Below are 26066 nucleotides of genomic sequence, written 5' to 3'. Positions count from 1 at the left end.
ACCTGTAAACTCTAGACGTAATCTAAAAGCCTTAAGACTAATTTAATTAGTACAAGTAGGCAGCCTTGGTGCTCACTTGTACTAAATGGTGCTCAAATGCTCCAAGTATCGTTTTCAGCGTGTTCTAACAGCGTACTTGTCAAGACGCAGGGCGGGCCTATACCCGCCCTGCGAGCGGATTACATGAGAATGCTAATCTTTATTTTCAGCTGCACCACTCACCCTCCGAAGATAACCTTACCGAGTAAGTTTAGTAAGTTTAACGCAACAACGAGTTAACATTTCTAGCTTGACTCTTCCTTTTAGCTCTTTCACTGGATCGTTACTTCCAGGCGCTTTATGGCGCTAGCGCATAGCGACATTAAGTTCCATACGGAGAACCCCAGATCCAACACCAAATGGGGTTGCCCGTAAATTAAAGAATACAGACAAAATAAAACAACATAAAAGGAGGTGTTGAGGGCTGTATACTACCGATGTGAGGAGCATGAGCTTACTACAGGAAAGCGCCAATTAACTGTAAGGATAAATAAATTTAATTGAATAGATAGATAGATCGATAGATAGATAGATAGATAGATAGATAGATAGATAGATAGATAGATAGATAGATAGATAGATAGATAGATAGATAGATAGATAGATAGATAGATAGATAGATAGATAGATAGATAGATAGATAGATAGATAGATAGATAGATAGATAGATAGATAGATAGATAGATAGATAGATAGATAGATAGATAGATATATAGATAGATAGATAGATAGATAGATAGATAGATAGATGATAGATAGATAGATAGATAGATAGATAGATAGATAGATAGATAGATAGATAGATAGATAGATAGATAGATAGATAGATAGATAGATAGATAGATAGATAGATAGATAGATAGATAGATAGATAGATAGATAGATAGATAGATAGATAGATAGATAGATAGTCCAGGCCCGGCAAGCCACTACAGCCATTTACAATGAACCACTTTTTCTTTATTAATAAATGTCGTCTCTCTGTCTCTCTCTCGCCGTGGACATATAGCTTTGTTTGACGTCGTTAGCGTGGATTTCGGTCCGACTGTTGTATTCGCGGTGATCATGCCATGCGTTTCCTCGTTTCTTTAAACTTTATATAACAGCCGCGTAACGTTGCTTTCAGCGGTGCCTGCGCACATTGGCTTAGAGCCAGTTCCATCTCGGTGCGCTCCAGGGCAAGGTGAATCGTAGTAGGGCGGCGGTCGTCTCTCAGCGCAGCGCTGCACATAAACAAAATTCAAAGAATGTCCCAAAACGCACCCGAACGACCCGAGCATGCCGGTGGGGTCTCCAACACCAGTGGAGAGCGGCCTGCTGAAGAGCGCCGCAGCAGTCTCAAGCATAGTGTCGGTACCGAAGGTCGCAAATCTGAGGGCGGGGCTATTGACCACGGGGCATCCCAGCAGATACCCTCAGCCCCTGAGAAGGAGGAAGTGGTGGCCCCTGGGAAGAATCAGGTGAGTCACTTATGTAAACCAAGAGCTCATGTAACAGCACGAAAAAGTGACAAGGATGGCAGTGACAGAGTGTAAAGAGCGCTCTTTAAGGCTCGTTCACGCCTGCGACTCGCGCCGGCCGCGCGACCAAGTTAGTCGCAAAGCGCGTGATCACAAATGGCCGCTTTGGTGGCAAAGCAACTGTTTTGGCTTTGTCGCTCGCTCATCGATTGTGCAGTCGCTCGACTGCAGTCGCAAACATCTGAACCAATCGCATATGTGCAGGAATAGGACGTCAGCTTATTTTACGTGGTAATAGCGATGCCACTCATATACAAGCAGACGTCAATTATTTGTGACGACGGGTATAAGTCGCACTCGGGTGGGAACATTGGTCACCTTGAGTAGCGTTTTGGTCGCCAGTCGCAAGTGGTCGCGCGACTGGTGCTACTCGCAGGTGTGAATGAACCTTTTGACTCTCCCTCTCTCTTCGTCATTTCCACATTTTGACGCTGTTACATATGTCGCAATGAACTAACTCGCCCAGCAAGCAACCATTCTAAACCAAGAGTATCGAGGATGAGAAGGCACGTAAGAGTTAAAAGGGCCACGAAACCAAGCTTACGATCATAATCTGTGTTATGTGGGTTAATACTTGTGCTTTCACAACAAACTGGCGAAATATTTGCGCATTTGGTCGAGCACTTATTTTACAGCTGAATATTTTTATAAACACGCGAGCGGCCTCAGAGTCAGGCAACACTGGCGCACTTGCGAGCCGTGACTAACAAGCTACATGCTTGCGAGCGTCTGCATTCCGGCGAACGATTTTGTTCTGTGCTCAGCTGAGCGTACAGTCGAGCTATTTCAGATTTCTTCAGCTTGGCGTTGAAATTGAAGGACTTGCAAAGGCTGAAATTTTTATAGAAGACGACGGCTTCGCTCCACGTAGCACATGACGTCACACACGCCATGTCAAAATGGCGGTCGCTTAACCCTTTGTAGCTTTGCCTATATTTATGACATGATGATATGAAAACCGGCTGCTGTATTTTGATATAAACTACAAAAAATAGTGCAGAACAAATTTCATCAAAATCGAGCCAGTAGTTTACTGACAAAATGAGACATATATGCCCCATTGACTCATGGGAATGTGTTCGAAAAGTGGGAGAACATTGTCCCACTGACTCATGAAGGAACCATCTCTCGATTTCATCAACGAGTATTTGCGATGAAACGGCCGAAGCAAGTGGCACAGAGTATCAGTTCTCAAGTTGCGCGGAGGAAAGTTGTGTGGACCTCATTTTCAGCTGTAGTACACCACGTGCAATTGCGTTTCTCGTGGGCATTCCTAGCACTGTAGTCTGTTCCTCTAAAGCTTACTTCACCGCCTGCACCAACCATTTTTTTTTCTCCATTTGCCTGTCCTTGGTTTGGCTGTAGAAAGTGTCGAGTACGACTGTTGTCCCTGAATATGTGCCTACTTTTCAAGCGGTATATGATATCAAGAAAAATATTTCCACGCACAAATATCCGCAATTGCGCTCAGGGATGAGCGTGGCGATTTCGCAGGGGATTGTGTTTCGATGCATTTATCGGTCAAGTTATTCCGCAAATTAACAAAAACAAGTGATGACTGGAAGCTAAAATAGCCTCTCTGAAAAACCAGAAAAGGAGTAAATTATCCGGCATTTTTGATTCGTAGGTTCTTTCTATCTGAAGAAGAGGAAAATTCAGGAGCTATCATAAAAAATTAATCCAAATTTAACGCCATTGTAACACTACTCCCGCCCTTCGGAAGCGTGGTAAAAAATTTTCCTTGAGATTACGAAGACTTGGGTAAGATCTGAGTGACTTAGCGTTGCGCTAATTGCAACGAGTGATGCGGGAGAAAATTTTTCTGCAGACGGAAAAGTGAGGCGTATTTGTCGTCCCGCTGTGGCACAAAGGGTTAAAGGTGGGCGGGGTTTATAGCCGGCGACTCCTAGGGCTTACTTTGCACTGAAAGGTCCTTTTACAGTCCCTTTTTCGTATACTTATGGGCACAGTAGACCCGTTGCTTCTATTTTTCGCTGAAAACCTCAAATTCCTAGGTGACCGTGCCCTGTCCCTTTTAACGAAGTTGGTGAATAAAGCAAAGCGTCACTCGGTTCGCTTTATTGCCGTTAACAAAATACGACGCAAGTTGCAAAGCTTGAATGCGCCATTAGCATGATACCCGGAAGACAACCAAACACTTACAGCCCTATCTGCTCGCACTTTTCTTTCCCTTCCCCTCTTCTCAGGGTAGGGTAGCCAACCAAGCTCAACCCTGACTAACTAACCTCCCTATCTTTCTTTTATCCTCCTCTTCCAAGCTTTACGAGGCTAAACCAAATCCCAATCTTACGTACACCGGAGACGCCAAAGGCAGTGACGTAGGTCACGACATGTGGCGACACTAACTTTAAAAGCGTTCTCGTGTGATGCAAGTGTGGCCTTGAACGAAAACAGACAGTAATTAACCCTTTATGTGTTCACACAATGATTTAGCGTCTGCCAGCGCCTCTAACTCGGCGGCTAAGTACAGGCTAGCCGAAAATTTCATTGATAATTTCACTCACGTTGGAGAGAACATCGCTTGCCGCTAGCGTTGTCGCTATCTGTAAACTGACTTCAGTATACCGAGCTTTCATGAATGGTGGTGCAACCTGAAATGGACGCGACGATGTCTAACAAGGCCACTATAAAAGATGCGTTGGAAATGGTACCCACGTTAATGTCATTCAACTTCAACATTAACAAACATTCCGTCTTTTGGCATCCCGCCTAAATTTGGGGACGTTCGAGGAGGACGGAACGTGGCCCATAAACTGAAGTATGCAATCACCGTCACGCAAATAAACCTCCTCTCTTTATTCTTTCTCCGATGACATATTTAAGTAAACACTTCTTGGCCAGAGAGACAGAGTAGAGAAGCCGTGAAAAATCGTATTTTAAATGTCTCACGAGACTATAAAACTCGCCGCAGGGCATTTTAAAAGCGCAATGCCTGCTTCAGTCAAGGAATTACGCTGCCCTGCGCTTCCGTAATCAGAAGTGATATGACGAATGGAACAACATGCGGGGATCAGAGGCTAAATAAGTTGGCATGCCTGAAATCTAAAAACAAAGCCGTTGGAATACAAGCGTCAAGATAACTTTAGACATTATCTTTACGAAGACAAAAGCAGGCGTAATGACTCGAAGCTTCTGAAAGCTAAAAAAAAAAACCACAGAAGAAGAACACAAGACAAGCGCTTCTTTCAACGTGTGTTTTCTTTTTTTTTGCGCTTTCAGAAGCTATGGATCAGTACTAACTGGTCCGATCTCAGTGCTTGCTAAGGTGTAATAACACGCAGAGTTCAATTGTTAACATGGAGTGAGTGACGCTCATACCAACAGGCGACTTGCACCAGCCGATAACTCTGTGCTGAGCCGAATCGTGCCGTTTCTTGGCTGCTGCAGAGCGAAGGGTACATAGACACTGACAACTGACCCTCTAAAACAGCTGGCCGCCCGTCTTGTGCTGTTTCCACAGTGTTGCTCTCCTGAAATTTGGCACGCTGGCGTATACTGCGGTGTGTTATTATTCACGCAATCTTCTTACTTTCACAATTATGGCTTCAAGGTACTACTATCACTACCACGAAGGAAACGTGAACTTCGGAGCGCTCAACATATGCGGCCTGGATGCCGCCGCCTGCTGCCTCGTTTACCTGCTGCCTGCTGCCTCGATTAGCTGCTGCCTATACGCCCATTTGCTTCATGTCCTGCTCTTGCCTCCTCACCCTTGGCTCAACGTATCAGAATGTCGATATCACGTTGCTGCTGCGCAGCAAGCCTCTGTTTGTGCAAACCTACAATGTTTATCTCCATTCGTGTTCACCAACAAGTGTTGTAGAAATACAGGTAATAAGAGAGTTGCGGTGTCCTGATATCAAAATGCCGATAACGTGAGGCAAACGTTGAGAAGATGAGAGCAGGACGCGAAGACACGAGGATTGCAAATCGACTGCGCATGTGCAGCAGATAACTGCTGCTGCAGGTAAAAGGCGTCGCGAGCGTAGCGTGCACTAGCTGCGCTGTTTCGCGTTTTATTACGTCGTCATAGTACGTAAGTACACACAGTACAGCGTTCGATTCACTGACACCTGGCAACTCGTCACGTAAAGCTGACTACACCTGAATCGCTACTGTTTGAGTCACATCAACTTCTTGTTCGAGCATATTGTGCTGAAAACAAATCAAGCAGATTTCTAAAAAGAGAAAACGCACATAATAAAATATTTTGTCATGTTCTTATGGTGTATATACAGATATCTCGGAGCACGGACATGCTAGAACTCTGCCAAGTGGAACTGTGTAGAAACATGACTGCATGCCTCCAACTTTTCAATACAGACATACCCGTTTACTGCAGTCAATAAAAACATCGTTATTCAATCTTAGTTATATTGGGCGGCTGACATCGATAATTATAATCTCACTTTCTGTCCCCCAGGATACGTATCTTGTATGCGAAGGGGGTCATCACGTACCTCCAAGTGCTTTATTTTAAGAAAACCACAAAGCTTAATTTTGATCACACGGTATATAATAGTTCATTCATAATAAAGCTGACGTAAGTTCAGCGCTATAGTGCCGTCCTTGTCACTGTCCTTGGTCAGCTTGCGCTGCTCTGTTTGTTTCTGAGATGAAAAATTCGTGAACATGGGTTGTCGCTGGAGCCGACGTTTCGACAAACGGACTTGTCTTCTTCAACGCTGTCACTGCTTTCTTTAGCGCGTTTGTGCATATGCTTCGTACCCTCTCCTCCAAACAAAAGAGGAGCAAAGGGCAATTGCGAAAAGGGAGCGGGGAGGGGGGGGGGTGCAAGAGAGACTACCCCTGTTTTTCCAGTTTCCCTTTCTCTTGTTTGGGTTGGAGGATAGGGTACGAAGTACACAAACACCCGCGCTAAGGAAAGCAATTGCAGCCTTGAAGAAGACAAGTCCGTTTGCCGAAACGTCGGCTCCAACGACACCCCATGTTCACGAATTTTTTAATATCTTTAATCTTCCATCTCCCCTGAACTTCTGTCTATTTTATTCCGGCAGTTTCCCACCAGCAATGCCCAAATCCGTATTCTTATGAAGTTTTCTTACCCTCGTCTACTTCAGGGAGAGAACGCGTCGCTCGTCAGCAGAGTTACGGTCGGTGCCGAGCCAGACGTGGCCTTCGCCGGCACTGTGGTGGACACTCCGGTGCGGAATATTCTGGCTGCGCCCAGCGGTGCTGCAGAGGTTCTGCAAGCCGCGCTTCATGCTGGCCAACATGTGCGCCATCACCTTCACGCACAGCTTCCTCACCAACGGCTGCATCAACGTGGTGCTGCCCACGCTCGAGCGGCGCTTTCAGCTCCGCAGCTTCGAGAGCGCCATGATCATCAGCACGTACAACGTGGCCAACTGCATCGCCATCGCGCCCATCGCTTTCATGGGCACCAGTCGCAACAAGCCGGTGTTCATCGGTGTCGGCGTCCTGACCGTGGGCGTGGGCGCCCTCCTCTTCAGCTCGGTCCACTTCATCGCGCCCTCCTACCAGTGGGGTTCCGAGTTGCAGGACCTCTGTCCGGCGGGTCAACTTCCGGACGACCTCTGCCTCAGCGGTGACGTACGCAACTACCGGTTCCTGCTGATGCTGGCACACGCCCTGCACGGCATCGGCTCGACCCCATTCTACACGCTGGGCGTCTCGTACCTGGACGAGAACGTGCCCACCAGGATGGTCTCCACGTACCTGGGTAAAAGCTCGGTGCTTTTAAACGGCACCTAAACTAAAAGCTAACTAAACTAAGGTTAACCAACGAGAAGACACCCCTGAATTCACTGTAAAAAGGAAGCAGCCACTCTTAAACCCACATGGTCCCTCACGCAACCGCCAAAGACGGTTCGAAGCCATCTTTCGCTTTTCCTTCTCAGTCGATGTATTGATCCTCCGTCCCCCTTATCCGAAAAAGCACTCTCCACCTAACGTGGTATTGCACCAGTGTTGCCAACTGTAGGGTAATTACCCTACTTGTAGGGTATTTTAGGATTTTCCCGGGAAATGTGGGGTAGCAGGGCGAGAATACGATTTTCTTATCGGACGTGGGGTAATGTCCACTTTTCGCTCGGTATCGATCAGCAAAAAAATGTAGACGATCGACGCGGCATCTCTGAGCGTGATATTTCTAAAGAGTTCCGAAGACTAAATCTTTCTTTGAATAAAATTGCAAATGTTTCAATTCACGTGTCACCAGCATAGAACAGAGACGAAAGGTAATACATCACAGATCCGTGTGCCAGCAATGTTCTTTTTTCCCATAGATGTTTTTTTTTCCTCGCCGTCGTCTTCCATTCGTTCGTTGTGGGGAGGGGCTTATGAATTTTTGAACGGCGATCGGTTCCAGTTATTAAGCCGAAAGCCTTATATCCTCATCAAGCACGAAAAGTGACCGTCGGTATCAACGCAAGTGCAAAGCACTTCCGCTTGAAATATCATAAAATGTGTCCTTGCCTATTTCGTCTTTACCCTTTCGGTAGTTACTCAGAGCCGGTCTTCTTTCCATCGTTGCTATTCCAATAAATGTTTACCGCCTCTTTGACTTTTCACTTAATGTTCTTTGTTTGCATATCACTGCCAGCCGTATACTAGCTGATGAGTCTCCAAGTTCTTTTTCTCAGCTGTGAGTCAACGGTCTTCTCATGAAAATACCGGAACGCTTTCTTTTCCCATCTGCTGTCTTTCATGTTCCTTGGTCTGTTCTCGAAACTAATTGTGGCGTTTTTTTTTCTAAAAGAGCCTAATCTAGCAAGTGAAACTGGGCTAAATTTCATATGACCGTAAAGCCCGCCTATGTATCTTTCACTTTTAAAATAGTCGTAACTAAAATGCGGTGGTTCTTGATTGTAACGTGAACCCAAAAAGGCAGTTTCGAATAAAAATTTAGCCACACCTTGCACCTGTTAAAATAAAACTGAGCCAGATCCATTAAACCAGCGCTGCGTCATCAATCGTGACCAAAAATAACCAATATGGCCATATCTAATCTGTTTCATTTGTGTGCTAGTTGCTTTGCTGTGATGCTTTCTTTCCACAATTAGTTGTTCTCGGGCAAGTTGGTACTTACTGAAGGACACGATGTTGTAGGACAAAACTCGAATATAAAGAAGAGGACGACTTTCCTACTTCTTTCTGCCTCTAAGTGTTTCTGTTCGAGTTTTGCGTTACAGCATCATGTCCTTCTTTCGCTCCCCGACGGTATAAGTGAAATAGAAGACAACTGAAATGAAGATATTGGACATCAATCTATTCTTTAAAGAACAAGAACTAATCCGAAACGGCGTGGCATAAAACTAGCTAAGAAGAAGCAGCAGAGCGGAAGCAACAGTCCGGAATGGTGCGCCTTTTGCCTGCAAGGACCACCCACTCTACAACTCTAGGCATCTCTATTACGCCCATTCACCAAACGACGAAACAGATGGAAGCACAAGGGCGGTGTAAATTCTGTCGCAAATTATTGCTATATCGTTAATTCGCTGCCACTTAGACTTCTTTTACGAGCTAATTCAAGCCCAAATGCAATGTTCCAATCTATATGAGTCAAATCTAAATTTTATTCCCAAATCCGAAGATAGCAAGCTATACAGATTTTAGCCGCAATATAAATTTCCGGTATTTTGGTGACACAAGCGCACTGGCAATAAATTGTTGGAGCAGGCCTGACTTCATTGTCGCTAGCAAAAAACTGCGTTTTTCTCAGTTTCAGTTAGTGTGGACTTGGCTCTTTTAGAAAAAGAATGCCACAATTTTCAAAGCACTGAAGTCGTTAGAGACTTCCACGCCACCACACGTCTGCATGTCGTACAGTGAGGTATAGTCTGTATGCCATTATTATCGAACTGTGCTATTTTAGGCGTAGGGTAAAATGCAGGGTAATAAAAAAAATGTTTAGGGTAATGTTGACCGTGACGGAGGGTACTTTCCAAAAATTGGTTGGCAACACTGTTTTGCACTGCCTCCAGGATCGGAGGCATTGCAAACTTCCTGCACCTCACCTCGTTTTGCACTGCCTCTGTGATCGGCGCACGTTTGACCAAGCGGCGATGTCATGTGATGGCGTCGTCATGTGACATCATGATGACGTCACAAATTCTGGCGATCTGCGACCTCATGACGACGTCGTATGGTGATGTCATCACGTGATGATGATTTCTTGCATCACTCGTGTTGTCGACGACGCCAACGGTCAATTTCGCATTTGATGAAGGATCTAAGGCTTTCGCCTTAAAAGTCACGCTGCAGCAGATGGAACTGTTGAAGTCATTGCGCCTGCCACGTTTAAAAAGTACAGAAGAAAAAATCTCAAATCAGTTCTGCGGAGGAATGCAAATTTTAGGAACGTTCATAAAAGAGCAAGATTTTCGTGGAGGATTATACGGATTTCCACGAAGCTTCGCGCTGCGAATGAATGGCTGAGAGTATTTCCCTTTCGTTGATAGGAGGAATACAGATTGGTACGCGAAGCTTAGAGCATTAAAACACGGTATGATGACATAGTGGGCAGAAACAATTCTTGTCATGTCAAAAACATGATGTCATAATTTAGTCAGTCAAAGAATACGTGGTGTTTAATGTTCAAGAACAACACATCTGTTATAGGGATATCGATATTCTGTCTAGTACCATAGTTTCTTCTGCTTCTATATATTCCTTCCCCTTATTAGGGCTCCTGCTGAAGCCCGGATAAATGGTCAACCTGTTATGCTGATTACTTGTGGAAGCAATAAAATGTTACATCATGTCGTTAAGATTAGAGAAACGTCAGCACCCTTACTTTGCATTGAAGTTTAACATTCAGCACGACAAAAATTATGCCTGTTAACTCATCGGACTAAAAATTTCCAGTTATGACACGGTCAGCCAGCTCGAACCTGTGAAAACGAAATCGCCTACTTTGCTACGCAGCGCAGAGTGACACTTAATGATGGACAACTTCTATTTCCAGGTGTATTCTCGTGTATGGGTGTCATGGGTCCCGGATTCGGATTCATGGCGTCTGGCTTATTCTTGAGGTTCTACGTGGACGTCACGAGAGACATCAAACAGTGAGCATGCTCTTCTATGTCGCTCGCTCATTTTGAAACCTGGATACGCCGGTGCGACTGCTGCAAGGGCGCGGCGGCCGCATTTTCGATGGAGGCCAGAAGGCTAGAGGTTAAGAAACTTAGATTTAGGTGCACGTTAAATAACCCTAGTTGGTCGAAATTTCCGGAGCCCTCCACTACGGCGTTTCTCATAACCATATCGTGATTTTGGGACGTTAAATCCCAGAACTTGTTACTGTTACTGACGCAAGGGCCTATATTGGTCACCTGACTAAACGGCCTCCCTTGGTAGCTACATCATCTACAAAAATAATTTAGGTGCCCTTCCCGTATCGAGAAAATGGGGGCAAGGGAAGCTTGGCGTGTGCGTGCCTGACCAACTGCTTTCCTCTCTTTCCTTCTTTCTTTCCTTCTTTCTTTGTTTATCTCCTCCTTCCTTCCTTTCCTTCTTTCTTTCTTTGTTTATCTCCTCCTTCCTTCCTTTCCTACTTTCTTTCTTTGTTTATCTCCTCCTTCCTTCCTTTCCTTCTTTTTTTCTTTGTTTATCTCCTCCTTTCCTTCTTTCTTTCTCTCTTTGTTTATCTCCTCCTTTCTTTCTTTCTTTCTTTCTTTCTTTGTTTATCTCCTCCTTCCTTCCTTTCTTTCTTTCTTTCTCTCTTTCTTTCTTTCTTTGTTTAACTCCTCCTTTCCTTCTTTCTTTCTCTCTTTGTTTATCTCCTCCTTCCTTCCTTTCCTTCTTTCTTTCTTTGTTTATCTCCTCCTTCCTTCCTTTCCTTCTTTCTTTCTTTGTTTATCTCCTCCTTCCTTCCTTTCCTTCTTTCTTTCTTTGTTTATCTCCTCCTTTCCTTCTTTCTTTCTTTCTCTCTTTGTTTATCTCCTCCTTTCTTTCTTTCTTTCTTTCTTTCTTTGTTTATCTCCTCCTTCCTTCCTTTTTTTCTTTCTTTCTCTCTTTCTTTCTTTCTTTGTTTAACTCCTCCTTTCCTTCTTTCTTTCTCTCTTTGTTTATCTCCTCCCTCCTTCCTTTCCTTCTTTCTCTCTTTGTTTATCTCCTCCTTCCTTCCTTTCTTTCTTTCTCTCTTTGTTTATTTCCTCCTTACTTACTTTCTTTCTTTCTTTCTTTGTTTATCGCCTCCTTTCTTTCTCTCTTTGTTTATCTCGTCCTTCCTTCCTTCCTTCCTTCCGTCCTCTCTTCCTTTCTTTCTTTCTTTCTTTCTTTCCATCACATTGCGCAGTTCTCCCTCTTAAGGTTTCCTTCCTCCATGCCGGGAATTGGGCCTTCACCAACGTGCTTAGCAGCGCAACACTTGATTTGCTACAGGCAACAGTGACGGTCATGCGTTCACATTCAGGCAGCAATGAGATGTGGCAACGCGAATTTACAAGACACATCGGTAAAAGATCAGGATGCCGTATGAGAAACGGCTGATCGACACGCCCACGATCGAGAGAGCAAGATTTATTGGAAAACAGCGCATGCAAATACGCGCGTGACCAGCGCACACTGGAGGGCCTCATTTTTGTACGCTCGCCAGCACCGGGATTTCGCGTACGACAGCGGCACCGAAATCTTTGAGTCGTAAAAAGCTTCGCATGAAAAAAATGTTTGCGGGAACTGGTGTAGAAATCGCAGTCGCTGATTACTCTACAGGAAAACAGCGTGGGGGCTCATGCGCGGATCTCACCGAGATCATGGCTTTAATTGCTTTAGATTAGATTAAACCACCACCATGCCTGCTCGACGCGCATAATTAGGAGGCCAGCAGACCTACACGAAGATTGAATTTCAGACACGGCGGTTGAGATTACACAGTTTCAACAAAGCGCGATACCATATCCCCACCCTTTCTCTCGCGCAGACTTAAACGCACACTTTATGCATTACCATTGCAAGAAACCGCTACGCCCAAGGTCGCCTTCCGCCTAAATAATACGGAAACGCGCGTTAACTCTCGGCATCATGGTGCCGGGAGTTAACGACATCCGTATGTGCTCCGACATATACGAACATGTACAACCAGAAAATATAAATTTTCTGGTTGTACATGTCGTAACAGCGGCCTTATTACGATGGGCCTTCGGATCAGTCTTGACTACCTGTTACTTCTTAACTCGCGCAAATATCTAAATACGTACACGTGTGTTTCTTGCATTCTGCCCCCACCCACACCCCCTCCCCTTAGATGCTGCCGCACCGCAGCCGGGCTCGACACCACGTCCTGTAGCACGGCAGCGCGACATCATATAGCCACCAAGCTACTGTATGGGTAACTAGAATTACTTATCGTGGAGTACAACAGAGCTTAGGTCTTAATATTTAAACGGAGACAATTCGACGAACTCGTACCGATTGGAAAATAAGAACTATGTGTCTTGGAAATGACCTATAGTGCAGATATTTTGGGAAAATCGTAAACTTGGGACGGCTGCCAGTTGAGTCTCATTGAAAGGCGTGTCTGCTGACGTGAGCGCATAATAATGTACAATTATTGGGGTTTTACGACCCAAAACTACGATATGATTGTGAAGGACACCGTACTGGAGGGCCCCGGAAATTTCGATTACCTTAACGTACACCTCAATCTAAATACACGGGTCTCTAGCATTTCGCCTCCATCGAAATGCGGCCGCTGCGGCCGAGATTCGATCTCACGACCTTCGGTGCAGCAGTCGAGCATCATAACAATTACATCACCGCTGCGGGTCAGATGTGGTTGCAGTCTTGGCGTTTGAGTTCAGTGAAATCACCAGTATCGCCAAAACGAACCAGGTCTCAACAGTCTAGCGCACCTTTGAATACGCAGCCTGGGCCTCACTTCAGGCAGCGCCGTCTGGGTTGGAGCATGGTGGATCGGATTCCTGGGGTCCGGACTGACGATGCTTACCATTGGCATCCCGTCCATGTTCTTTCCCAAGCACATGCCAAGTGAGCGTCAAGTGAATACACCGTACACTACATCATCTTGATACGTGAAAGCAGCCGAACAGCGTATTCGTACGCAAGTCCGTTTTTATCAGTGAATAATAGCATGTTACTAACGCGAAAGATCTTTTCTTTAATGATGTCGGTGAGATACTCGAAGTAAAAGGTCCAAGTACATGGACAAAAGGGTAATTCAATTTGATACAATAACCTACTGTTATTTAGTAAAGAGGGAGAAAAAGTGCCGGCACTTTTATGGGCGAAGCTCCTTATAGCGGCACCCGTTCGTCCCTCGTAGCGTAGTATGTAACCAGTCTTACGCTTTGACCTGCAAGGTGGTGCCGGTGGGAGATTTTTCCTGTGCGTTGTTGAACAATAAAAAATTCGCAGCGTTAGCTAAAAGCCGACTTCTTCTGTCTCTCATTCCCATTAGCAGCCTTTCTTTACCTCCAAGGTAGTGCCTGGTGAGATTTCTCCTGTGCGTGATTAAACAATAAAAATTTTGTTCAAAACGCCGTTGATTGATGAAATAAACCAACAAAAGACGCCAGATGTTTTGTAAAAGCAAAACGAAAGAACGCCAGATGTTTCTAAAACAAAACGAAAAGACGCCAGCTGCTTAACGAAAGACGCCAGATGTTTTCTAAGCAATGGTTTTCTAAACAATGAAAATTCACAGCGTACATGTAAAATTAAAGTGCGCTGCAAGTCGTCATAACTCATCGAACCTTTAGTATAAACGCGCCCGATCTCACGTCGGTGATGATGTACTGGGCAGAATTCACGGAAGATTCACGGTTTACCGATGAACCTCCGCAGCTTCGCCCACTCATCATCATCACTCCGTGGATATGCTGTGATTTTTATTGTTTTTCTTTCTACAGCGAAGTTGTCTTACCCTGTGCCGTCGTCGTCGGCGTCGTCGTCGTCGTCGTCGTAGTAGTAGTAGTAGTAGTAGTAGTAGTAGTATAATGTCTGAGGTTTAACGTCCCAAAGCCACCACATGATTATAAGAGACGCCGTAGTGGAGGGCTCCGAAAAGTTCGACCATCTGGGGCTATTTAACGTGCACCTAAAACTAAGTACACGGCCCAAAAACATTTTCGCCTCCATCGAAAATGCAGCCGCCGCGGCCGGAGGAATAGTAGTAGTAGTAGTAGTAGTAGTAGTAGTAGTAGTAGTAGTAGTAGTAGTAGTGGTAGTGGTAGTGGTAGTAGTAGTAGTAGTTGTAGTAGTAGTAGTAGTAGTAGTAGTAGTAGTAGTAGTAGTAGTAGTAGTAGTAGTAGTAGGCGTCACGCAGGTCACGTGCCCAGAGGGCGGAGTGATTAAAGGAACAAATAAAACGGAATGATAATGATGATGATGACGACCTTTTTGCACCCTAAGTTGTCGTCATCATCATCATCATCTTCATCATTACAGCTTCACTGTCCGCTGGTTTTCACGGCGGGGAACTGGCTGAATTCTTTTTTTTTTTTTTTGGGGGGGGGGTGGGAGGGGGCGCATCTTTAGGCTTGGAAAAAAAAGACGTTACACGTATAGAGAAACAACAAGCCAGTTGAGAAATTTTCCGGGTTGGCTTGCAATTTTCTCAGTGACATCTCTGCCTCCGCTAAAGTGTTCGACAAGTGCATTAAATAACAATAACCAATTTTGCAATCAAACAAGGTACACAAGAAAGTAGTGTTGCTGGCTCCAAGCGATGGCAAGAAACCTCAGCTTGTCGATGTCCTGTTACGTGGCACCACATTTTAAAATTTTGCCGCAACTTACATAGGACGCACGGTGTGCATTCTGTTCCGTGCGCTTGTAACAACAACGAAGAGTTTCTGCAGAGCTTCCGCACACAAAATTTCTCCACGCGTTCCCAGGCTACTACAGTTTGCTCGAGGAGAAGAAGAAAGAAAGTCGTCTAGGAAAGCACGTCATGAAAGACACGTCCATAAAACAGCTGCCCGGAGCTATCTACGGAATCCTCAGCAACGCCACTTTCTTATCTCTCGCCTTGGCTGGAACCGCGGACTGTGAGTACGAAGCCTTAAGAAATTACTTGGCTAAAGTTTGTTCATTGTCTTCTTTAACGAGTAGAATGCACGGAGGTGCGATTGCACGGGCTGCTACTTATTTCAACGCTCTTTTAACCGTGAATCTGAGCATAGAAGGAAGAGCCTTGACGAGCTGCATAAGACAACAACTTCAAGTGGCGACAAACGTACGTTCGGAGTTGGAATTCCGCCGCTAACCTTCATACCACACATTGCTGGCCTTGTTGCCCTGATCAGCTCAGTATGAGATATCATATATATATAGACGTCAGACTCTGGAGTTTCCAAGATGTGTGGCGCCACCTGTCGGAGAAGTATTGGGTAGTGCATAGACCGACTCTCTCGCACAGTTTGCTATGGGACCAGGTGCAACTAGCGAGTGCGAAACAACGATTGAGCTTAATATCGCGTGTGTTTGCGCAATTAGCACTCAGAACGAGAGCTGTGAATTGCTCTCCGCTAGTCGGATGCGCCACCGAGCCGTCGTGAAGTGCTTGCTGGATCACTCGCCTGAACGACGGCGAAAACAGCAGCAGACGAGAGCCCTCCGCACGCTACGAAGAAACTCCGCAAAAGACGCACTGTTGCGTTGTGAATTGCCACGGACGCAAAAGACTGAATAACAACGTTCAGTTTTACCGATTTCCATAGTTGTCGTACGAAGAAGAAAGGCGAGAGCGCTGGATACGGGCCGTTGCGAGCGTGTTGGGTAAGCGAAGTACCCGCGTTCTCCACAGCCGGTGGCATGAATGTGTGGCTCTGCTGTTGTTTTGCGTAGCCCTGATGCAAAACCGTGGTAACCTTGACTATGAAGCTCAGCAGAGGCTCTCACCGCGGTGCTTGTCGTGTAACACGAAGTGAGCAGCTAGAGGCAGACTGGAGACGCGTGATACGCACACCGCGACGAGTTGGTCGTCAGAACACAGCATCACGGACGTATGTACGATTTGAAGGCTCAGAGTTCTGGTTCTAACTAGCTGACACTACGTGCATCATACAAGTAAATCGCAGAATGTTGGTCGTGACCCCCTTCAGGTTTGTTTTGCCTTTGGTTGTACCCCGCGAAAGTAGACACGCACGTATCCCCATTTGCAGTACATACAAACGGAAGACGACCATCAAGAGACCATTTGAGGATGCGTAATAAAACACTCCAATGCACAGGAAGCGAGAGATGAATTAAGGGAGAATGCAACTGAAAAGGCGAAAATCGCCGGAGCCATTCGCCCCTGATGAACCGAGTTTTGTACCACTGATCGTAAGATGCATAGCTAAGTAAATTGATCGTGTATGTAGGTACTTTATCGCTGTGGCATACGTATACACCCGATTTTAACGCATTTAGACTCTAGAGAACGGATGTCGGAGGGCTTGCCTCGAACTCGGTGTCGTGTGATGCTCGCTTGTACTTGCGAGTTGCAGCGCGCGGGAATAACTAAAACTTATTTTGCATTGTACTCGCAGTTCGCTTTGATCAGCTTCCTTTGTTTCTGAAGCGTGGATTGGCGGAAGAAGCTTTCCAGGCCCTTGATTTTCAGGAAACCGCGCCTCGACACCAACGAAAGAGGAGGGTTATATTGCGGCCTATGCACATTCGCTTGCGGGCGGCTCTCTTTGCACTACCCAGTTAGGGCCAGGGCTACGATGAGGGCGCTGGTGGCGGTGTTTTTCGCAGCGCCGCCTGGGCAGAGTCTGACGTCTATAATGATGAGGTTCACATGGTTATCAATGCTAACCCAGCAGTCCTTAAAGCAACCTGTTGTATTCTCTTGATGTGAAGGGGACAGTATGTGTGAGCCAAGAAGTTATGACAAATTGTTGAACATATAATGTCGCTGGAGAAAACATTACGGCAAAAGGGCCAAGGCAACGATGGCCCTGACGAAGACAAGCCCTGTTGTAGTAAAGTCGTTGCCTCCAGCGATGTTTCCTGTGCAACGATCTCTCATCCCTTCTTGCTTCAAGCAGTGTCACTACCATCTGTCTTTGTAACACCTTAATATATCAGCTCACAATTTGTAATATATTTTGAATAAGGATCAAGTACGTTTTTCACGGGGGTGCTCGTAAGGCCTGTGTAGGATAAATATTCCTAAATTTGTTGGTCGAGTCGTCAGGCATGGCATATCTCACGTCAACGGCATTCATATTCCTGTTTACAGAATGGAGGGACTGCGCGGTCGTTATTGCAGACTTTTAACCTGCTTTCTTTCATTTATTTTCAGACATGCTTACAAACGCTGTGACGCAGATTTCGACGAAGTTCTTCGAGTCTCAGTTTGCCATCAGTTCGTCGAAAGCTGCGGCTGTCTTGGGTGAGTGTTTTCCATTACGTTTGTCTAATAGCTCACCGTAGTGAAATGGCTACTGCAAAAGCCTACTCTTTGGCTTTTAAAGGAACCGTAAGGTAATAATAAACAGTGATTTACCTGTTAGGTTTTATGACATTTGTGTCATTACATTAATAACATTGCCTTGAATGGTCTCCATAAGAAACGCGAAATCTCAACCCTCTACTTCGGTCCATGTGTTGGTCGCCACATTCTATTGTGTTGTTAGCTCACCCCGTTGGCATGTGATCAAACTGTCGGTGCTAAGAAGGCATTTCGATTCCCGTCAAAGGTGCAATTGCCATCGCCGGAGGATGTGGTGGTACGTTCCTGGGTGGACACCTGGTGACGCGTCTAAACATGTCCTGCGAAAGCATCATCAAGATGTGCCTCATCGTGAGCATTGTGCCCTGGGTGTGCATATTCATGTTCCGAAACTACTGCCCGGACCCAACCTTTGCCGTTAACATCCCGGCAATGCTGAAGTAAGCTTGCGTACACTACAGAGTGATGAGCTGACTGCGTTGGTCTCCAAGAGATTAGAGCGAGACAGACAGTTAGGAAAGGATAGAATCTGAAGTCGTTGAAGTGATGAAAAGTTTTTGAACAAGTACTGTCTCGATAGACTTGTAGATAATTCCTCTCGTCGAAAAGTTCGGTATTGCAAAATTTCTTCTTCTACATTTCTGTGTCCAGGTATGTGTTACCAAAAAACACTTAATACAAGGAAAGACAAACGCGGAGCTGTTCCTTTCTCTTCATTACTGTTTTCTTCTTATTTTTTTATTATTTGGGCTGATTTCTACAAAAATGCACAAAAATAACATTCACGTAAGGATAATGCATGGGCTGCCCAGAAAAAAAAAAACACGCCATATGACTCACCTTAAAATAAAGCAAGAGCGAAGGCGATTTGTCTGCCCATATTAACATTTCATTTCTTTAGTCGATCGTTAACAACTCGAGGCCAATGGCCAAACACAGAGACGGCACAGACTACAGACGTGGCACACAGTTTGCTGTAGGTTCGCCCATGTAATATTTGAGAAAGTTAATCGATGTTCACTTCAACTGCGCAGCGGCTCGGACCCATTCGTGTTTCCCTGCAACGAGCACTGCAACTGCCACAAGAGCGTGTACAACCCAGTGTGTTCGGTGGATGGAACCGTGTTTTTCTCTCCCTGTCTGGCCGGATGTGAAACACGCTTGGCAAAAGGAGGAGCGAGGGTAAGAATCAATCAATCAATGAAGCTATGTTTCTTCTGAATGAATCAATTTACACATCAAACAAGATAATCTCTAAAATATGATAATGAGCTCGCATATGCACAAGTTCTTGTGTGCGTGACTGGTCACTGCATCGGCAACACTGTATTGACCCACTGTGTTGACTCCAAAGAAATACTAAACGAAAGAAATAAAAATAGGGGAAATCCTGTATGGATTTAACGAATGCCAAAATCGATACTTAACTCATAAGAGAATCGGTACATCAAAACGAGGGTGCACATGAGCGCTACATGCCTCCAATCAATACTTCAAAGTTCTATGACTTCAACAATAACGTAAGAAAAAAAGAGCACCTATGTTTACGCTCAAATCAACAATCCTCTTCGGCCAAGGACACCATGTTTCCGAACCCTAGTTTTTCTAGGGCCTATTTTTAGCCTATTCAAATAATAAAGAATATTAAACGCTTGTTCTAATGTTGTGCCTTGTTCTAATTGTTGTAAATACTATATAAAATCAATTTCCGCACTGGAGGTAGCAATTTTCCTCACATTCGTAACTTTGAAAAGGTTAAGAATGTTGCTTCAATTTTCTTTTATTTCTCTTGGAAGGTGATAAATATGAGCTGTTTGCAAACACCAAGTACATCAAGATTTCTCGCCCGTGCAACAGCATCTCGATCACTATGACAGTTGCAATATCACCGCTGATTAATTTTTTAATGCTTTTTTGCTCATTGCAAATGGCACAACACGCACAACAGTCTGTCGTAGATATTGAGATAAAGGGCCTTTAATTAGAATGGAAGAATAGATAATGCTGGAAAATTTGCGCCTTATTTTTTGGGGGGGAAAACTTATTTTCAACAAGGAAAAGCCCAGGTTTGTGCAATAATCAGTGGGCAAAAATAGTAGAAGGGAAAGGTTCAAATCCAGGAATTCTGGCGTCTGACCCTTACCCATTTTGTTGACCTTTTGTTGAACTTTACCGCCGTACACAACTGTAACTCAGCATTGGTAAGGTAGGCGTAAAATTTATGTGTATATCTCAAAAGGTGGTCTGCGTTTCCGCAAGTTCCAGTTGGAAATGTCGGGATGGCGTTTACTTCCAACAGTTATACGCGTTACGGTAACCAGTCTCAACTCACCTGCTGCGTTAGGTAAAGCAGTGCCTTGATCCTGATACAGGCACTCCATCGTGCCTTCGCTTTCCGCACACAGGTGTACACCAACTGCAGCTGCATAGTGCAACACGTACCCGAGAAGCTGCCCAACGGCACCTTCTTCAACGTGCAAGGTCGCCGCAAGAAGTGCAACACGGGCTGCACGCTTCTCCCTTACTTTACGGTCGGACTGTTCCTCGCGCTCTTCTCGAACTTCCTCAACTTGGCGCCGCTCGCCTCCGCTTTGCTCAGGTATACACCAATTTCCCAAGGAGGCTGCCATTTTTAAAGCACCTCACCGCCGCAGCGCCGTCTAGCGTCTGCGATGTTTCGCCGTCCTTCCGGTATGTGGGGTACCGCAGCGGTGTATGCAGCGCATACGCTCAGTTCTCAAGGTATTGCTGTTCTTCGCGGTACACGGGAAAAACAGAGCAACGTCTCGCGAGTGTAAAGGCGGTAGTAATGGCTGAAACAGCATGCAGCGGCGGCCCACGAGACGTTCCCGCAGCAGCGCCGACGATGAGTAGAGAGAGAGAACACTTTATAGAAAAGCAGAGAATTTAGCCGGCGTGTGTAAATTCGCTGACTTGCTGCGCTGCGTGGGGACGGGGATCGGGGACTGAAAGACAGGAAAAGAGAGAGAGAGAAAATGACAAAATGTTAAGATAGACTGTCAATGCAGTTCTTAAGCAGCACGTGTAAATAAGTAATTGCTTTGTATGTTTTGTTATAGCTGGCCTTGTGGGGATCTTGGAATATGCACTATAAAATAGCGTCAACTTTTAGGACAACCCTCGAAGTAATCGGTGAAACGTAAATGGAGACGAGCGAACACGTAGGCCATTGTCCGGCTGCACGCTAGGTGCGCGCATTAGTGTTTGAGGTGACTTTCTGGTTTCTTTGTCGTGATTATTTAAGTTCAACGTAACTCAAATCCCTAACAGACTATTTGGTTACGCTTGGCACGTTGCAATACAAACTTCGTGGAACGAAGTTAGCACAAACACCGATTCCTGTGTTGATTCGTGTCGTCGTCGTAGTTAAAAGCTTGTCTCCTCTGATCGTTGCGCAAGATAAGAAAAAGATATACAGTGGGTGAGCTCAAAATTCTGCGTAGAAACAACACAATTGTAAAATTAAAATAAGCCTGTTGCACATCTGGAAGCACGGCATGGCGTAAATTCGCTTCGACGCGAGTACCCGTCACTAGAGCTATACGCCGAAAGGGCGCCTGTTTTTGGTACCATTACTGTGAGTTTATTTTTTGGCGAGTATTTGAGAAGCATTACGACAAGCGCACGTGTTCAGGTAACGACCTGGCTTTAACGAACGTGGGTCGATTATTCACGACAACCAGGTTGCCGCGCGAAAAAAATGTGCGGTTGTCGTAGCGCTACCCCAGTTATCGTCACAAAATTGACAAGTTGAGAAAGAATGTGCTCTCGACGAAGCGTTAGCGGCGTGTACCTGCGCCAAAGAACACGTGTCATGCGGGCCTTTCCGTCATGTCGATTGGAAAGTTCTAATTCGATAATCTCGTAATTGCACACACCAAGATGGGACATTTTCTAGCCGCAGGCATTGTAAATCATGTGCTGTAGCATAAAGGAAAGCAGATGATTTTTCAAGGGCTCGTTTATCTTTGTTAGACACAATATTAATGAGAACTAACAGACAATAACGCCAAGGAAAGTACAGGGGGTGTTATCTGTAGTATTTAGAATATAAATGTGAAGAAAGTAAAGTGGACGAAAAGATGACTTGCCGCCGGCAGGGACCGAACCTGCGACCTTCGAATAACGCGTCCGATGCTCTACCACTGAGCTACGGCGGCGGTCATCCTCCCGTCCACTTTCTGGGGTATATATGTTGATTTAAACCTAGGAGTGTTAGTCAGCGCCAATCGCAGCCATGGCGGCGAGTGTGGAACACTCTTTTTTTGCCTGTTGGCGTCACGTAGCACGTGATCTTTTTACGAGTTGGCAGCTGACCAATAATCCCTCGCATCATCTGCTTTCCTTCATTCATAGCGAGGGTCTCGTCCTGGCAGACTTAATGCCTTCAGGTAGTATGCGAGGGATTATTGGTCAGCTGCCAACTCGTAAAAAGATCACGTGCTACGTGACGCCAACAGGCAAAAAAAGAGTGTTCCACACTCGCCGCCATGGCTGCGATTGGCGCTGACTAACACTCCTAGGTTTAAATCAACATATATACCCCAGAAAGTGGACGGGAGGATGACCGCCGCCGTAGCTCAGTGGTAGAGCATCGGACGCGTTATTCGAAGGTCGCAGGTTCGGTCCCTGCCGGCGGCAAGTCATCTTTTCGTCCACTTTACTTTTTTCACATTTATATTCTAAATACTACAGATAACACCCCCTGTACTTTCCTTGGCGTTATTGTCTGTTAGTTCTCATTAATAATGTGCTGTAGCATAGAAATAAGAGATGTTAATGTTATGAGAAAGCAACAATTGCCCAAACATTTTGTGTATTAATCGTCAGCTTTGACAGCGGTTCCCTTTGGTGCAGATGATAAAGCGTACCATCACCTAAGCACAATAACAAGCTGATGTGATGACTTGAAGAAACGGCCATAAGTGCAGACACCACATATGCTATTTGTTGGAGAAGAAGGCGTCCGACCTTAGAGAAGCGAAGTCATTTAAAAGCATGGTGCAGTTCGCATGCCTCGACTGTCAGTCTTTTATGCTTCCGATGGTTGTTGTCGCTGCCAAACACAGCGCAGTGGTAGCGTGTCGATTTGTTATTGTCCTACATTACGACTTTCAGCAGCACAATTGCTTTACCGCGTCGAAAAATGGAAACACACTGACCTCTCACGCGCCACACAATGCAGAGCGGGGGTATCCGCACACACCAGCGGCAGTGGCCGGACGGTCGGACACGCGGTGGAGAGAGAGAGAGAGAGTGGTGAAATTGCACCGGTTCGAGGCTACGCTCCTCCTCTCCGTGAAAACTGTCTATAGCCAACCTAGAGCATATGCTCTGGCGGTGCCTCGCGTGACGCGGTGGCGAAGGCATCACGTCGTCCAAATGGGAGGCTGCTATTAGTAGCCCCGGACTCGAAGAACAGCTATGGGCAGTCCAACGGGCTCGTGGCGAAGCAGACTTGGTCTTTCTGTTCGGAAGTGGCCCGCTATGTGCTACAGCTTGTTCCGAAGGACCTTGATAAAGTTTTGCCGTCCATCCTTCCACTCTATAGTTCCGGAATGCTTACGCCCCTGCATGATGCGGCAGGTGGTACCACCCTCACAGTTCTTTTTTTTTTTCCCACAGGGTGGTCACTCCTAAAGAGCGCTCGTTGGCTTTGGCCATAAAGTGGATCATCGTGCGCATCTTCGGTAAGCATCTAGGTTTAAAGAGCGCAGCAGAGTGGTGAACATTGTTATGCAGCGTGGAGTAACGAACTCTTAAGAGGTACTGATGACAAAAATTTTAACTACGTGAGTATATTCCTCTTGTAAGGCGTCAGAGATCATTTGCACCAAGAGAAAAGGCATAATAAGCCAGAAAATTTGCAAGAACTGAAGACAGGCAGTCTTCACATCATGCACTGACGACAAACTGATAACGTGTGACACGCCATGTGGACGATTTCTCGGGCAGCGTCGCGAGCGCCTTTGGTCCCGGCAAGGCCCGAATGGCCCGGGGCCCAGATTAACTGAACTTGGAGGCGACGAGATGGGGGTGTACTTGCGAGAACGCGATTTGCTTGCGGCGAGATGAGGCCCCTGGTAAAGTTGCGGATAGACGTCCTGGAGTCGCTAATGATGCAAGAGGCCGTAGTCGTTGCGTACGCGAAAAAGATAGAAGGTTCCTCGCCTTCTTCGAGTTGTATTCTGCGTATGGAGCTGGCGATGATAGTCATGCAAGCACGAGGTTGCTTGGTCTTCACAGCCCGCTCCAGCTAAAGTTCTTATGAATTACTATCATTGCACTTTGAAGACAGACCTATCAGACGAGCACGTACGTTGACCACCAGTATTCATCCTGTCATCGACATCGTTTTCAATAAAAAAATCACAGCTGAATTAGTCGCATACAAGAGGAAAGACCTTGGTCTCCTTCGAAGACACGCAGCCGCTCTCGGTCCTAGGTTGGTTGTTGAGTCGTACCTGTCGCTGTACTGTGCCGCCTTGGTGTCATGCTTGTGTACAGTGAGTGAGTGAGTGAGTGAGTGAGTGAGTGAGTGAGTGAGTGAGTGAGTGAGTGAGTGAGTGAGTGAGTGAGTGAGTGAGTGAGTGAGTGAGTGAGTGAGTGAGTGAGTGAGTGAGTGGGTGGGTGAGTGAGTGAGTGAGTGAGTGAGTGAGTGAGTGAGTGAGTGGGTGGGTGAGTGAGTGAGTGAGTGAGTGAGTGAGTGAGTGAGTGAGTGAGTGAGTGAGTGAGTGAGTGAGTGAGTGAGTGAGTGAGTGAGTGAGTGAGTGAGTGAGTGAGTGAGTGAGTGAGTGAGTGAGTGAGTGGGTGAGTGAGTGAGTGAGTGAGTGGGTGAGTGAGTGAGTGAGTGAGTGAGTGAGTGAGTGAGTGAGTGAGTGAGTGAGTGAGTGGGTGAGTGAGTGAGTGAGTGAGTGGGTGAGTGAGTGAGTGGAGTGAGTGAGTGAGTGAGTGAGTGGAGTGAGTGAGTGAGTGAGTGAGTGGAGTGAGTGAGTGAGTGAGTGAGTGGGTGAGTGAGTGAGTGAGTGGGTGAGTGAGTGAGTGAGTGAGTGGGTGAGTGAGTGAGTGAGTGAGTGAGTGAGTGAGTGAGTGAGTGAGTGAGTGAGTGAGTGAGTGAGTGGCCCGGAGGTGCGTGTCGGTCATTCCAGGCAGCCATGGACTTCTGCCTATCTCTGTTCGCCAGCCGTAGCTGGTGCTCAGGACTTCCAACTCTCAGCTGGGTCCTTCCGCTGCTCTTCTGTTCGTGCTTGGAAGGGCATTCTGCTGGTTTTTGCTGCATTTTCAGCCAATGTGGCAGTAAACATTTTGAGTATTGCAGAAATTGCAGTCTCTTTTATACGGCGAGGGAAACATCGTATGTAGTAGAGTGCCGCAGGGCTAATTGCTCATCTGAATGTGACTTCTCCTGTTATGGTAAGCTTGCATATTGGTGCTGAACTCCTCATGCTAAACAACGTGCCGATCAATCTGCTGCGCAGCGTCCATTCCGGGTCCGATGCTGTTTGGGCACGTGATAGATCGCAGCTGTCTGGTTTGGCAGTCGATATGCGGCCGCAGCGGCTCCTGTCTCTACTATAACAACAAGTTGCTGGCGCACAACCTGTTCTACGTGCTCATTCTGCTGAAGACGCTCTCCATCCTGCTGTACGGACTCTCATGGATTAAGTACCGTGAGAACTTCCGCTCCGGCCGACGCGGCTGGCGAGCTGCTTGACGGAGAGAACATCTGGCGTTGAATTCCAACTATCGCACCCTACTGCAACCGAATCAAGAAATAGGTGAGTAACGTGCACTTGAGTTGGGCGACGCGCGGCAGGAAAAGGGGCTGCAAAGCTTTTCGCTCGACATGCGGATAAGACAGTGTTCGCATGAAGGTAGCGACTTGTTGTGGTCAACAGAGGTCGAACAAGTTATGTTGTTAGAGCCAGCCTTTCGACAATCGGACAGGCAAGAAACTCATGTCGAAGCTTTGGCTCCAACAAAAGCGTCAGGTACCAGATACGCAGAAGGAGGAAGGGGCGAGAGTTCGCTCGGTCGTTCCCTCCAGCTGGAATCCTTAACATCCCCAATCCGCC

The 26066-nt window shown here is 46.1% G+C and overlaps 2 protein-coding genes across 2 annotated transcripts; both read left to right on the top strand.

The window, feature by feature from the left end:
* The first annotated feature begins 1156 nt into the window (after positions 1-1156).
* On the top strand, positions 1157-7316 carry LOC119381536 (solute carrier organic anion transporter family member 4A1). Its single transcript, XM_049412817.1, has 2 exons — positions 1157-1499; positions 6662-7316. Exons 1-2 carry the CDS (start codon positions 1318-1320, stop codon positions 7314-7316), a joined length of 837 nt encoding a protein of 278 aa, XP_049268774.1. The 5' UTR covers positions 1157-1317.
* Positions 7317-10535: 3219 nt separating this feature from the next.
* On the top strand, positions 10536-25751 carry LOC119381145 (solute carrier organic anion transporter family member 4A1). Its single transcript, XM_037649115.2, has 9 exons — positions 10536-10630; positions 13432-13553; positions 15422-15574; positions 17821-17910; positions 18218-18410; positions 19005-19152; positions 20376-20569; positions 23617-23681; positions 25470-25751. Exons 1-9 carry the CDS (start codon positions 10545-10547, stop codon positions 25703-25705), a joined length of 1287 nt encoding a protein of 428 aa, XP_037505043.2. The 5' UTR covers positions 10536-10544; the 3' UTR covers positions 25706-25751.
* Positions 25752-26066: the final 315 nt, after the last annotated feature.

This window comes from Rhipicephalus sanguineus, chromosome 2 (genome assembly GCF_013339695.2).
Source record: "Rhipicephalus sanguineus isolate Rsan-2018 chromosome 2, BIME_Rsan_1.4, whole genome shotgun sequence".
In the NCBI taxonomy this organism is placed as follows: Eukaryota; Metazoa; Arthropoda; class Arachnida; order Ixodida; family Ixodidae; genus Rhipicephalus; species Rhipicephalus sanguineus.
This window is presented reverse-complemented; position numbering and strand designations above follow the sequence as displayed.

Bases quoted from the DNA above. Each gene is read 5' to 3' on its own strand.
- LOC119381536 (XM_049412817.1), top strand. From the start codon at position 1,318: ATGCCGGTGGGGTCTCCAACACCAGTGGAGAGCGGCCTGCTGAAGAGC. The intron at 1,500-6,661 runs GTGAGTCACTTA...CGTCTACTTCAG, and splicing joins TGGCCCCTGGGAAGAATCAG to GGAGAGAACGCGTCGCTCGT.
- LOC119381145 (XM_037649115.2), top strand. From the start codon at position 10,545: ATGGGTGTCATGGGTCCCGGATTCGGATTCATGGCGTCTGGCTTATTC. The intron at 10,631-13,431 runs GTGAGCATGCTC...TTGAATACGCAG, and splicing joins GTCACGAGAGACATCAAACA to CCTGGGCCTCACTTCAGGCA. The intron at 20,570-23,616 runs GTATACACCAAT...TTTTTCCCACAG, and splicing joins CTCGCCTCCGCTTTGCTCAG to GGTGGTCACTCCTAAAGAGC.